General features: G+C 36.7%; 2 protein-coding genes across 2 annotated transcripts in view; both read right to left on the bottom strand.

Annotated features, from left to right (window-relative positions):
- Positions 1–3,088: 3,088 nt before the first annotated feature.
- BKI1 (BRI1 kinase inhibitor 1) lies at positions 3,089–6,220 on the bottom strand. Its single transcript, XM_089153839.1, has 2 exons — positions 6,134–6,220; positions 3,089–4,679 (listed from the first exon to the last, which is right to left on the bottom strand). Exons 1-2 carry the CDS (start codon positions 6,218–6,220, stop codon positions 3,681–3,683), a joined length of 1,086 nt encoding a protein of 361 aa, XP_089009965.1. The 3' UTR covers positions 3,089–3,680.
- Positions 6,221–7,361: 1,141 nt separating this feature from the next.
- Positions 7,362–13,372, bottom strand: part of ATG2 (autophagy 2) — a 33,613-nt gene continuing 27,602 nt past the window's right edge. The window contains 1 exon segment of the mRNA XM_089152317.1: positions 7,362–8,207. The gene's annotated coding sequence lies outside the window, so the exon portion shown is untranslated.

Here is a 13,372-nt window from a genome sequence, read left to right as displayed (position 1 = left end):
AACTCAGAGAGTTTAACTAAGACCTTCCACTCGACCCTATCGTAGGTTTTATACATGTCTAATTTGAGTGCCACATATCCAGACCTTCCATGAAAGGATTCAGCATTCATGCACCTGAAAGCAATGGTTTTGGCATTTTCGTGAGGAATCCTGAAAGTTATATCAGGCCAGAGGGCTCTGATATTGTACTTTCTTGGGTTGATGGCTCCTTTGAAAGGTAGACACTCCACATTTTAGTAGGGAAGGATTTTTTCTTCAATTTTTTTTCTTCCTAGTATCATATACCAATTGATTTTTTTTTTGAGGGGTAGAATATACCAATTGATTTAGTTAAGTATAATCACAAAAATCAGCTAATTTGAGACCTTGAGGTACTTTCATATAGCGGGTGTAAAAGGATTCGATTCGGATCGTATAATGGTAGTACCATATTCACATCATTTTATTTTCCAATAATTGTCGGATAGTTATTTCCTTAAGTAAATTTTTTAAGTGGCTATGAATATAGATTGAATACGAGTTTTCTACTACTTTTTAATATCTCTACCATTTTATTTGTGAGGGCTAAGTTTGAAATTTAAGAATTTAATAACTTTGGTAGTTATTTTATTAAAAAATCTTGAAAAACAATCACATATCTCAAGTAAGAAAATTACAAAAATAAGAAAAATAATCTGATTAAGTTAAATCCATATAAGTAACTTAATCGGATTATTTTATCGAACAGATAATAATTGGTAGAAAAAATGTATACCATATCCGCATTCTGTTTGTAATTAGAGGGATTAGAATACCTCTAAGCAAATGCAAATGCGAATTCAAACCCCGATTTCGATTATCCATTTACACCCTATTTCATATGCCAAATTACTTTGAGAAACCTGACTCAAAATTTGAATATAATGCAACCAATCACATGATCATCCACTTGTCGTTGCAGACTTACCTGTCAAAAAGAAACCTGACTCAATGATCAATTGACTAATGGTACTCTTTGTTTTCTTTTGAAGAGGAGAGAGAAGGAGAGAGAAGGTGGATCTTTTTAAATGGAAGCAGATCTTCTTGTCTTGAAGAAAGAGGACAAGGGTCTTACCTTACCATGGGTGAAAGACATTCTGATTTTTTGAGGGTGTTTCCTTCCTTCATTTGGGTTTTAGGAGGTTTAGAAATTACAGTTTTTAAGCTCTGTGACAAACCCAAGAGGCCAAGAACATTTGTAGAGGTGATTCTGGGAGGAGTCAGCTCCTAATCCAAAGACACACAGAATCCCCTTAAGAAATAAGAATGAGATATGAAACATCTCTTCTACCAAAAAAAATGATACGAAACATGTCAATGTAATTTTAGAGATGAAAATGCCCTAATCAACTAGTAGTAGTACATGAGATCAGATTAAGTAGCTTTGAAGTTTGCAAGTGGTTTATCTATAAAAAGGAAGAAAAAAAATTGATGGACTTGGAAGTGGTCCGACCAAATTCGAATCCATTTACATCTTTACTCCAAACCCATTATGGACTTGCACTGGGCCTGGGTCTAGAATAAATTTACCATGCATACCAATTATACTACATGGGCTGCACCTTTGGATTGGGGGCCCATCAACCCAGCCCAGCCCAACCCTATACTCTTCTCCTTCTGTACTGGACTTGGCCCACCCCTTCCATCACTTTATTTGAAGATTTCATCAATTGGGAGTAGATATTATAGCATACTCTCTTTCTAGCATCTCAATTTGTTATGTATGACCTAAATTCTTATACTCGATTTTGGAGATTGATCTTGCATTGATGGACGTTCTCTTATGGATTTTTAATGTAAGATTTGGGGGGTTTTTAGCCTAGGGTTTTGAGTGAGAGATTTTGGTAATACTAATCTTCTTCCTATGGAATAAAAGTTTTCTCCTTTGCCGGTGGATGCAGCATGTAGCGTTGGTCGTGACATATAAACTACAATAAACCTTTGTGTTGCTTCCATCAAGGGCTGTTTTTGTTCGGAATTTCTTAGTGTTCATTCTAACACATTTGAAAACATGTAAATGGATCAGTTGGTTCAATTTCACTTGGACTAAATCAGGTCCATATAATATTATGCTAACTCATGATCAAGCCATTAAGGAAGTTTCCAGCTTTGAATTAGTTACTGCAAATGATACCAGACCCATTTCTACTTGTTTGACAGAGGCTGAAATTTGAGGGATCAATTCCCTCTACAGTTCTTGCATCACTTACTGTTAATGGAAACTGGGGTTGAGAGTTTGACATAAAAAGGCATCATCCAATGATACCAAGCCCAAAGAATAAAACACACACTAAATCAAATGAAATTATTGCAGAGTTGGATCTTGTTCCTTCTACACTGCTCTCTGTGGGTGAGAAACTAGGGAGGATTTAAATCCAAAATTTGACAACCTTACATGTTTGTGCACTCCTCTATGCTTCTCAGTCATTTCACATTTACTATTATAGGAGGTGTTGTACCTTGGTACTTCCTGCTTCCTCAATGAATCACCAATGCTAAAAAACCACCAAATAATGACCCCACAAACAAATATGGAATCCTAGTAACTCTTATCTTTCTCCTTGTGAAACTATCACCTGCCAGTTCTCTTTCAGGAGTTAACAACTTACAACTCCCTTCTTTTATCCCTTCTAAGCTGGGGACTTCAAGATTGGGTTGAGTCAATTCCCAGGAATAACTCAACCCTGTATCACTTCTAAATATGGGCACTATGAGTATAAGCATGAACAGTTTTTATGGTGTTTCTCATGTTTCATCAATTTCTTCCATGCTGCGTGAATAGGGCCCAACATGTTCATGCAATAGTTGATCTTGTCTTTATATCTGATTCTCCTTTATGACTTTACCAGCATCTACGTGCTTCTGCAACTGTCTCATAATCTCGAGGAAGCTCCGAACCCATCTCTAATGTATGCATTAGAAAAACAACAGTGGCTGCAAAATTAATTAACTCATAAATGTTTCCACAATTATTTTAAGCAATCTAAATAAAATATTGTTTCAAACCAGTTTAATCAGTATATGGTTGTCATGCATTATTATTGACAGTCACCAATTAAGTATTCTTCTTATTTTATTATTAAAAGAAAGAAGGAATTTTCCGTTGTTATTCAACCATTTTCATGAATTTAAGAACAAAATTGCAGCAAACTATATGATTTCATTCACTAAACGTCCACCCTTTTCACCTTAGATTTGTAGGAAATATGAAAAAATGAAAAAAGAATATAAGAGATTGGACTTTGATAGATCTCCTTACGGGAAGCAGAGGGAAGTAGATGGAGCACAAACAGTACAGTTCCTCAAATTTGAGACTGTTTGGTCAAGAACTGAGTGAAAAAATCTAGAAAACGCATTCATTGGGAAGATAAGATGTTTCTTGGAAGACCCAACAAGTTTTAAAATTTCAAACGCTACCCAAAACCCGAAATTAATGGTCTCAGTGTCGCATGACTATAATAATAAACAAAAACATTAACGATCAGAAACCTGCAGAACCATATATCTGTTCTCTACTTTCTTACATCTTAATTAATCTCCTATACTATTATACAGAGATGAAATGGGGAAAACACACGAAGATAAAATTTTAAAAGGGATACAACAATTTTTTTAGAGAACAAAGAGACTAAGAAATCTTAATTAATCGGAATCCATTAACATCAGCATTGGAGCTTCTCTTCTTTCATGGAAATGGAATTCTTGCAGTGAGCAATTGCAGCTTGGATTGCACTTTGAAGCTCTTCCATGGTGCTATCACTTGTATTATGTGAAGGGAGAGCCTCAGTTGCTATGAGAAGTCCACTGTTTGAAGGAGAAGTCCTCATAGAAGCTGGAGCTGAGAATAATCCTCCTCTGCTTCTTCTTCCCCTGTTTTCTTGCTTATAGTGACCTTTCCAGTTACTTAAATTCCCAGAAAAAGAATGATTCTTCCTAAGGAACTGATTGTCATTCTCTTTTCTTCCATTACCAAAGATCAGGAGTGGCCGAACCATCCTTACATACCTCTTTAGAATGTTACCCACGTCAAATCTTATCTTCCTCTGCTTCTTTTTCTTCTCTTCGTCATCATCATCATCATCATCATCTCTCTCATTGAATTCAGACCCTTTTTGCCATTTAGTGAGTCCAAATAAAGAGAGAGACTTCAAAAGCTTCAGCTTGGTTCTTCCTTTAGTCCCACCAGAGCTACTAGTGGTGCTGCTGCTGCTGATGCTACTGCTGCTGGTGGTGTTACTGCTGGGTTTTGAATCTTCTAATATATCTTTGGGGGGAAGATTGAAACTGTCGAAGGAATTGGTGGAAGATCGAGGGGAGACTGGAAGATGGGAGAGAAGATGGAGAGGGAGGAGATGTCCATGGAAGAAAATGTCGTCCGCGGGAGAAAGGTCAATAGCAAATGATGATGGTGGTGGCTGAGATTTCATCTTCTCTGTTGATGATGATGAAGGATGGAGAGAGATTGTGAAAGAGAATTCATGAGAAGGAGAAGAGGAAGCAGAAGGTGGAGATGTTGAGGTGGGAGACTTCTGTGATCTTTCTTCTCCTTCCTTGTCTGCAATCTTCTCTTTTTTTTTGGGACTTGGGTGTCCATGATGGCCTCTTCCTTTTTCTCTTTCTGGTTTCCTGTTTATGGGTATGAATAATAATAAGTTGAGAAGCTATAAAGGAAGTGGCCGTGCGGGTGTGCAGTGAGGACTATAGAGAGAGAGAGATATGGGTCCTTTAAAGACTTTAAGAGAAGTAAACTTTATTTAGGAAGTTGGAATTGCAGCTATCAATGGTACTGGAGCTCAATTGGAATATATGTCTAGTATTGAGTTGAAACGAATCTTTCCATGATACCGTATAACAACGTAGGGTAGGGGATCGGGGATGAATCGTGAGTTACGCCTTTTTATCGCACATTCAGGAAGGAGACCCACCTTTAAGCATTGACAAAATAGACTCTCTTGAATGTATGATGACGTGGCTTGAAGATAACATTATCAAGAAGAACTGGACTCATCAGGGATGGGCAAATTACTTGGCGGCATGAGATGATGTGGTTAATGAAGGCCATTCATTAATTAAAGGAGATAGGGAAGCTTCAGACAAGCCAGGGTATAATACAAATGCTTGTCAGCCATATAACCTTGTGTCTTGCTCTTCCCACCCTGCATATATATTACAAGATGTCATTTGAAAGATATGTATATTTTGTGGGGATGAGTTCTTCCTGTCTGCTAGTATGAATCTATGCATGTGGAAGTGACATGGATGAACACTTTGCATTTTATGGGTGTTGGGCAGTCATTTCACCTCATTTTGAGCACTGTAAGATATCCAGAAAGAAAACTCTTTATTGAAGAGGGTGTTCCCTCGGGTTTGCACTTATGCATGGTGACTATACTCTTTAAGGTAAATGATGTTCTCTAAGCTACCAAGGGAGGAATCTCTCTTGCACTTCATCAATGTGTGAGCAAAGGACCCTATAATAGGGAAGGGAGCATGAGAGGGGAGAGAGGTGAATTGTAAGTGTCAAAATAAATAGTAAGAAATCATGAATGAAGCAGACGTACAAAGATTTAACTTTGTTCATGCACTAATTAGCTCAAAACCTTAAAGTGATTCTCTGATCTCACAATTAGCTCGTAGGCGATCATAAGGTACATATATAGACTTCAATTAAGTAAACAAGTAGATCTATTAGCTCAAACCCTCTCCTTCCATCATAGATCTCTAGAATTGAGTCATTCGAGTCATCTATCAAAATATGCCTATATGAATCCATCTTAAAAATTTGGTACAAGAATTCAGGTCAGAATGATAATCTCTATCTATCAATGAAAAGTGTACAACAAGCAATGAAACATCAAGGGTGGTGGGAGTGGGGTCAGAAGACATGCCGATTCTCTGTTTTGAGGAAGAGGTAGGGTTTAATGTGAGACGGAGACAAATTCAGATAATCCAAGATGCCAGGAAGGCTGACTAAGAAAGGATACACGGCAAAGCAATCCAATTGGTATTTTTCTTTTTGTGTTTGATCTCTGTCTATGAAAGGATTTCTAACAAGCCAACTCATGACCTACCCATACTCTCTCAATTATTCAAACCCTGAAATTGTCAAACATGCCCTTCCTATTTCATGTTTCTCTGCTGCATGCAGACCTTTCATTTCCATCTCCCTACAAAATCTTCCCTTTATCTCTGAATATTCCATTGATTCAAGTGCTTTTATCTAAGAATCGACTGTAAATGAATCGTCATGAACCAGGATTAATGATTGCCAATTCCAATCTGAACTGGACAGTTCTCAACCCAATTTGATGATCCTCTCTCTGTTTTTGGTAAGGACCACCACCTTATCATTTATAGTTCTCTCTCTCTCTCCCCCTCTGTCTCTTTTTCTCTAGGGTCTACCAATCAAATAAAAGAAAATGCCCAGAGTATTCTTTTGATTGAAGACAAAGGATTGAACTACCTTCCATCCCCCCACTCCCCCACCAAGAGGTGCTTTTTCATTAATGTGTTTGTTCTTTCTTGTCGATGGGATATCTTCTTGACCACCTTGATGCCTAGAGAAAACTACTAGTCTTCCTATGACCTCACATCTTCTGTTTGGCATCAAAACTCCCTCTACAACGTCATTCTCATGTGGCAATCCTCACAATCCCCAAAGAGAAAAAGAGCAACAGAACCCATGATCAAGCTCTTCCAACAAATATGATGATCCAGTGACCGATAATCAACTTTAAACTGGAATTAAATTATAATGCTCATAAGTAAAGTCGACAACTAACCACTGGATTAACATATTTGCTTAACCTCTGTCATATGATGAACTTGAGACATACAAAATCAGAGACGAGAAGAGCTGAATTAAAGAACCCAAGACGCACCAATATCATCCCTTTTGAGTTCAAATTTTTTTTCTAACTGGAAGAAATCTGGGCACCAAGATGGGGTTCCCACCAACCTTTCAACCAAGTGAGGTCCACCAGATAAAAACTGCCAGATTCTGATTGGAGGATTAAATAATGGAAAGCCCACACACAACGTGCAATAACAAGGAGTACATTTGTTTGTTTGTTTTAGGTCAACATCTAAATCATGGATGCATTATTTGTTGAACACCCCCACACCCCCTAGTCACCACTTAAAAAAACTACTAATCAATTAAAATTCATATATTCTAAATCAAGTTGAAAAAAGAGACGTGAAAAGATAGCAAACCCAGAAAGAGAGGCAAAGATCTAATATAACAAGAAAACATCATACGAGACAACAGTCAAGAGTCCAAAGAAAAGAAATTCTCTAGCTAGAAAAGTTCCTCCCCACTTTTCTTTGCCACTTGCCATTGGCATTGGCATTATTTCTAGCTTATCATGGGAGCTTTCAAAGAATTGCTACAGATATAAAGGGAATACAGTGAGATTAGGTCTAAACTAAAGAGGAAATTTTGTCATTAGAACCTAACAAGATTGTATATAATTTCAGTTACCTTTCAGGTGACCAATGGGAGAAGGTAATGAGTTTCCGGTAAGAGCAGGTCATAAGGGAAGACTACATCACCATCTTGATGACCAAGACCAATTCAATCCATCACACCAATCTGGTAAAAATTGTGTTCAAAATCCATCCAACCCTCTTTAATACATGGACTTACCAAGACAGACTACAAAAAGCACCAATCAGTTCTGAAGAAAGTGATTAATTAGGTAACTGGAAACAAACCATCCTGTCTGGTCCATTTAATTCCATCACATGCTACCTTATTTCTTGAAATTATAAGTTTCGCTTTCATTAGTAACTGATGCATGTTGTTGATGTTATTTTGGGATCATGTACACTGAGGTGGACCATATTCTGAGAAAGATACCCAATAATGGTTTTTCCACTTGAAACAAAAGAAACTGATGCCAGAAAATTCACTCTCACTGTTTCTAATCAGTAATCACACATTTAACATAACAGAGTTTCACCAGGCCGAGCATCCAGCTTTAGATGATTTTATTACAACTGGAGATGCAAACATCATAACTGTGGCTTTCAAAGAATATGACTATTTTACATACAAACCAATTGAATCATCATAATTACAAGACTTGGTTGTATATGTCAAACTAATTAGGAGTAACTATTTACATTTTGTACAATCTTACTGTGTATCTCGGACTATAAAGAATCTGTTCAAGCCAAATGTACACCTGCATCAGGGAACAGACTCAGCATATCAGAATCATGAAACTTCAGTCAGCCATGATATGTTGAAATTTGGGGTGGGGTTGTTATGTGGTGCAGCCAGCACACTTCTTCACTTCTCAATGCAAGCTAAATGGTTTCACCACAAGAAAGAATGCAAGCCAAAACAGTTATCTGTAATAAACAATGGGGGAAGAGAATGCCACACGATCATGTGCCTATTGTGTGATCCACGCTCAAACACAACTGCATAAAAAAAGTCCTTGGACCGACATTTACATGGGGACAAGACAATTATATGTTTATGCGCTGTCAGCATGCTAACCAGATTTCCTCCCTAAATTAATACACACTTCAAATAATGAAATCTCTTACGCAGAGATACCCAAACTAGGCTTCATTTGGTTGCAGGGGAATTAAAAGGAAAAGAGGCGATATTTTCTTACTTAAAAATGAGATTTTTAATAATGACCCCTTGTGATTATATGACTGACTCTAAAGCATTCTATATTAATGAAATTTCACTTTATTTTGCATCCAATTCCTTTTGATTTTAACAAGTAAACAAAATTACCTGTAAAATGTATAATTACTAAATAAGGTATGAAAGCCTAGTAACTTACACAATCACATGGGGTAATGGTTACAAAAGTTCATTTTAGTTTAAAGAATTTTCACTTCGCTTCCCTTAAATTTCTCTTGCAACCAAACGAAGCCCCTGCAATTGGAGTTTCAGCCTTTACCCCATGAACATCCACACTTGACAAATAAAATATCAGAATTATGTTGAAATGGAAATAGATAGCTGTTATCAAGATCTGACGGTTGTGCTTCAGTTCCTCTTGATAAAAGAGAAAAGTTGGTTCGTCCTTCACAGTCATCATCAGTACTAAATGAGAGGAACATAAATATATCACTGGAGCAAGTGGTATGACATATCAGTGAGATTAGCTAATCATTCTCCATGCATTTCATGGTGTTTCTATTGATTATTGCTTTAGGACACTGGACAGATTGAATTATTATCCATATTCTCAGTTTCAGAACAGGGAAAACTTTAAAGCTAGCTCTTAGGATGGGAATCCCTGAATCAGTAGATAATAGCCTAGAAGCAGTTTTTAAGACCATAAAAGTGGCATTCCACAAGGGTATTCTACTGTATTGGCTTTTTTCATTGAATCACAAGCTGATACTAAGGCATTTTGGAAGTCTCCTTGGGATCAAGAATGGCCCTATTTGATTTTGAAGCGATTCCACCATTGGTTATTAATTGGTTGAATTCTGGCTATGCAGGTCCTGCTGGTACATTCCACGCATCATAAAAGCAAGAATTATGTGCACAATATAACCTTTCATGTGGTGAATGAGATCACCAATCTATTGTGAGGGAAATGTGTACATTGGGTATTTCCGCATTTGTAGCCTCATTAATGTTCCTTCAAGAGAGCGTGTGTGTGTGTGTCTTCTAACTTTTTTGGGTTTTTATTTTATGTGGGGGGGGGGGGGGTTTGGGGTGGTAGTGTTATGGTTTGGTGCTCTACCTTATGAATCTGTAGTTCCTTCTTTTTTTTACATTTTCTAACTTTTTTGGGTTTTGGGACCTGGGGGGAGGTTGGGGGCCGGGAAGGTTGTGTTACCATTTGGTGCTCTACCTTATGAATCTGTAGTTCCTTCATTTTTTACATTGTCTTCCAACTTTTTGGGTTTTGGGACCCCCCCCCCCCCATTTTGGTGCTCTAGCTTATGATTCTGTAGTTCTTTCGTTTTTACTATATATATAAAGTATGCGTTTATTTTTTTAAATATCTAGTTACATTTTGGAATTGAACTTGTTATTCTACCCTAGTGTAGATATATATTTTATACTTAGGTGGCTATTATACTGTTTATTAATTACCAGCACATTGATGTTTTTAGTTTGTCAAAGGGTACATATGGAATAATAATAATAATTTGAGAATATTTTAAGTCATGAAAAAGTAGTCATGAGTCTTCAGTTCATGCTTAAAATTTTAAAATTAGTATGTGAAAATGCAAGCAATTTATAATTTTAAATTGTTTTTGTTTTAAAAAATTCCAGTTGCACTTTGGAATATGAGCTTGTTATTCTACCCAAGTGTACGTTTGTATTTGATATTTAGGAGACAATTCTATGGTTTATTAATTAACCTATTAATTCAAAATTAAGCTGGATTAATAGTGATAGCTGCATACTGATGTTTTCAATCAGTCAATGGGTATATATGGAATTCTAATAATTATATGAGGATATTTTAGGTAATGAAAAAAGTAGCCATGATGTGCTACACTAGTAAAGATGTGCATGCAAATGCACATGTTTTCTAATTTTCAATTGTAATTTTAAGAATGGTACTCCCCCCCCCCCCCCTCAAATATCCAAGTACATTTTGGAAAATGGAACTGTTTTACTACCCAAGAGCATGGTGGGAGATCTCGCGAGATATCTCGTTATTTTACATAGCGAGACGAGAGGAGAGGCGAGATCTGCGAAATGGGAGATCTCGCCACATCTCGCCATATCTCGCCATATCTCACCGAAATCTCGCCTCTCTCTCGCTGCAACCATAAAAAATTGCCAGAAACTTGATTTTTTGTCAAAATTTGTTGGGGATTCAATTTCTAAACATCTTTAAAACATCTACAACGTCAAATTATCATCATTCAAGGCCTATTTCAACTAGATCTACAACAAAGGTAAGATTTTCCCCCAAATTTGAATTTTTTTCAAATAAAATATTCTACAATGGGTGAATGAGTTTAGTGTAAATATATGTTGATCCACAAGCTTTGATCTAACTTTCATGGAAACCAATTTAATGTGACATTTAAACCTATATGTGACATACTATAGTGATGAGTTGACTTGGGAGTCATATGTGGTCACCGTTCAGAATCAGTTGATGCAGAATGCTGAGTGATACTCTTGTTGTCTTGTAGTCTTGTAATCTTATTACTCACATACACCTATGATTGTGATTGTGAACTTATGAATTATGATTTATGACTTACTAAAAGTCTAAAACTTCTTATGGTTGTAAAATTTTGAAGCCACTTAAGTTCTTTGATAGTTTGATGTGTAATGTATTTAATACTTTATAGTTAATAACGTGAATTACTTGATATCTCTACATTTCGGTTTTACACATAGGGTTGACTTAGAAGACGTAGTTAGGGTTATTTTCTCACAATTCTAAGGCCACCAATGTGTTCAAAAGGTCTTAAATAGACTAAATACCAAATTTCAGCCCAGCCGGGGTCCTAAAACCCACCGAGATGGGTCACCGAGATTACGCCAAAATTTTGGTAGATCTCGACCGAGATCTCCCCATCTCGGTCGAGGTCTCTCTATTTTGGAGTGGCGAGATCTCGCTCGAGAGCGAGATCTCCCACCATGCCCAAGAGTACACTTGTATTTGATATTTGGGAGGCAATTCTAAAGGTTCGAATCATTGAGAACAACTTTGTACAGATGTACATGCAAATGCACATGTTTTCTAATTTTCAATTGTAATTTTAAGAATGGTACTTTTTTCCCCCTCAACTATCCAAGTACATTTTGGAAAATGGAACTGTTTTACTACCCAAGAGTACACTTGTATTTGATATTTGGGAGACAATTCTAAAGGTTCAAATCATTGAGAACAACTTTGGAATCAAAAGGTTCTAAACTAAGTAGAAATGTAGAATTAAGACGGAATACCTAGTTTGTAACTTTGGTCATGATCAGGCAGATGATGAGCTGGTGAAACTTGATGAGGAGATACCTCAAAGTGACTATTTAAGGTCCCTTGGCTCAATCATAAATAAATAAGGTAATATAAAGGATGATGTTTCCCAAAGAATTAAAACAAGTTTGGATGAAGTGGAAAGATGCGTCTGGAGTCATGTGTGATCATCCCTTTAAAGCTCTAAGGAAATTTCTATAAAACTGTTGCGTGTACGGTGTAAAGTGTCGGGCCGTTAAGAAACATCATATATATAAACTCAGTGTAGCATAAATGAGGATGCTAAGATGGATTAATGGCAAAACTAGGAATGATAAGATAAGGAATGATCATATGAGAGCTGGTTTGTGAATAGCTTTGATAAGTGATAAGCTACAAAATAGTCGTCTAAGGTGGCATTCAACGGAGGCCTATAAATGCCCTTGTACAGGGAAGTGATTTACTCTAGATTAAGGCTGCATTTGTTTGCAAAGGTGGGGTGGGAAAAAGGGGTGGGGAAAAAAACATGGGTCCCATGTGTAGTGGGGTGAGGGAGAAGGAAAGGAAAGGAAAGGATTTTGTGAAAAAGTGATAGTGGTGGGTCCCATTTTTTTACTTTTCCCAACTTTCCCACAAAGTCCCACCAAATATGTGGGGTTTTAAAATGGCTTGAGGTGGGAAAGTTGGGTTGCCACATCACCAGACAAGTTTCCTTGAATCTCTCACTTTCCCATCCCAAGCAACCAAACAGTCCACTATTTTGGGATTTAAGGGAAAAGTAAAAAATCTACAATTCTTTCAAGAATTTTCCCACCCCACCTTTATTCCAGCAAACAAACGCAGCCTAAAGGAATTAGAAAAGCTAGTGGCAGACCTAAGATAAACTTAAGAGAAGTGGTGAGAAAGGATATACATAGATTAGGCCTTGTATCTACTATGGCCGCAAACAGAGTTGATGGGAAGGCAAGAATCCATGTAGCCGACCACATTTAGTTGGGACAAAGCTGCTTGTTATATTTGGGAGACAATTCTACTGTTTCTTAATCACACTATTATGTTAATTTAATTCAAACTTAACTGTATTAAATTATATGTATTAATAGTGATAATTGCATATTGATGTTTTTAGTTTGTCAAAAGTTATGTTAATTTAATTCAAATTTAACTGTATTAAATTATATGTATTAATAGTGATAATTGCATATTGATGTTTTTAGTTTGTCAAAAGTTATATATGGAATTATGATAATTATCTGACGATATTTTCGGTAATGAAAAAAGTAGCCATCCTCTATATACATATGGACATCAAGTGAATCTGCAGCCACTAAAATGGATCTCATTGCAAATTTCACCTGATGGTCATGTAGTATATCATAGCTTACTGCACCATGAGCTACCCAAATACATCCACAGCGCTAGTAGAATACTATTTAGTCAGGTAG

Source organism: Hakea prostrata, chromosome 4, assembly GCF_041222555.1.
Source record: "Hakea prostrata isolate BN-2017 chromosome 4, UWA_Hpros_2, whole genome shotgun sequence".
Taxonomy (NCBI): Eukaryota; Viridiplantae; Streptophyta; class Magnoliopsida; order Proteales; family Proteaceae; genus Hakea; species Hakea prostrata.
Note: the sequence above shows the minus strand (reverse complement) of the source record. Positions and strands in the feature narration are given on the sequence as shown.

Excerpts from the sequence above, each read along its gene's own strand:
- BKI1 (XM_089153839.1), bottom strand. The coding sequence starts at position 6,220 with ATGGAATATTCAGAGATAAAGGGAAGATTTTGTAGGGAGATGGAAATG. Across the intron at positions 4,680-6,133 it reads AGAAACATGAAATAGGAAGG|CTTCTCAACTTATTATTATT; the intron begins GCATGTTTGACA and ends CTTCCTTTATAG.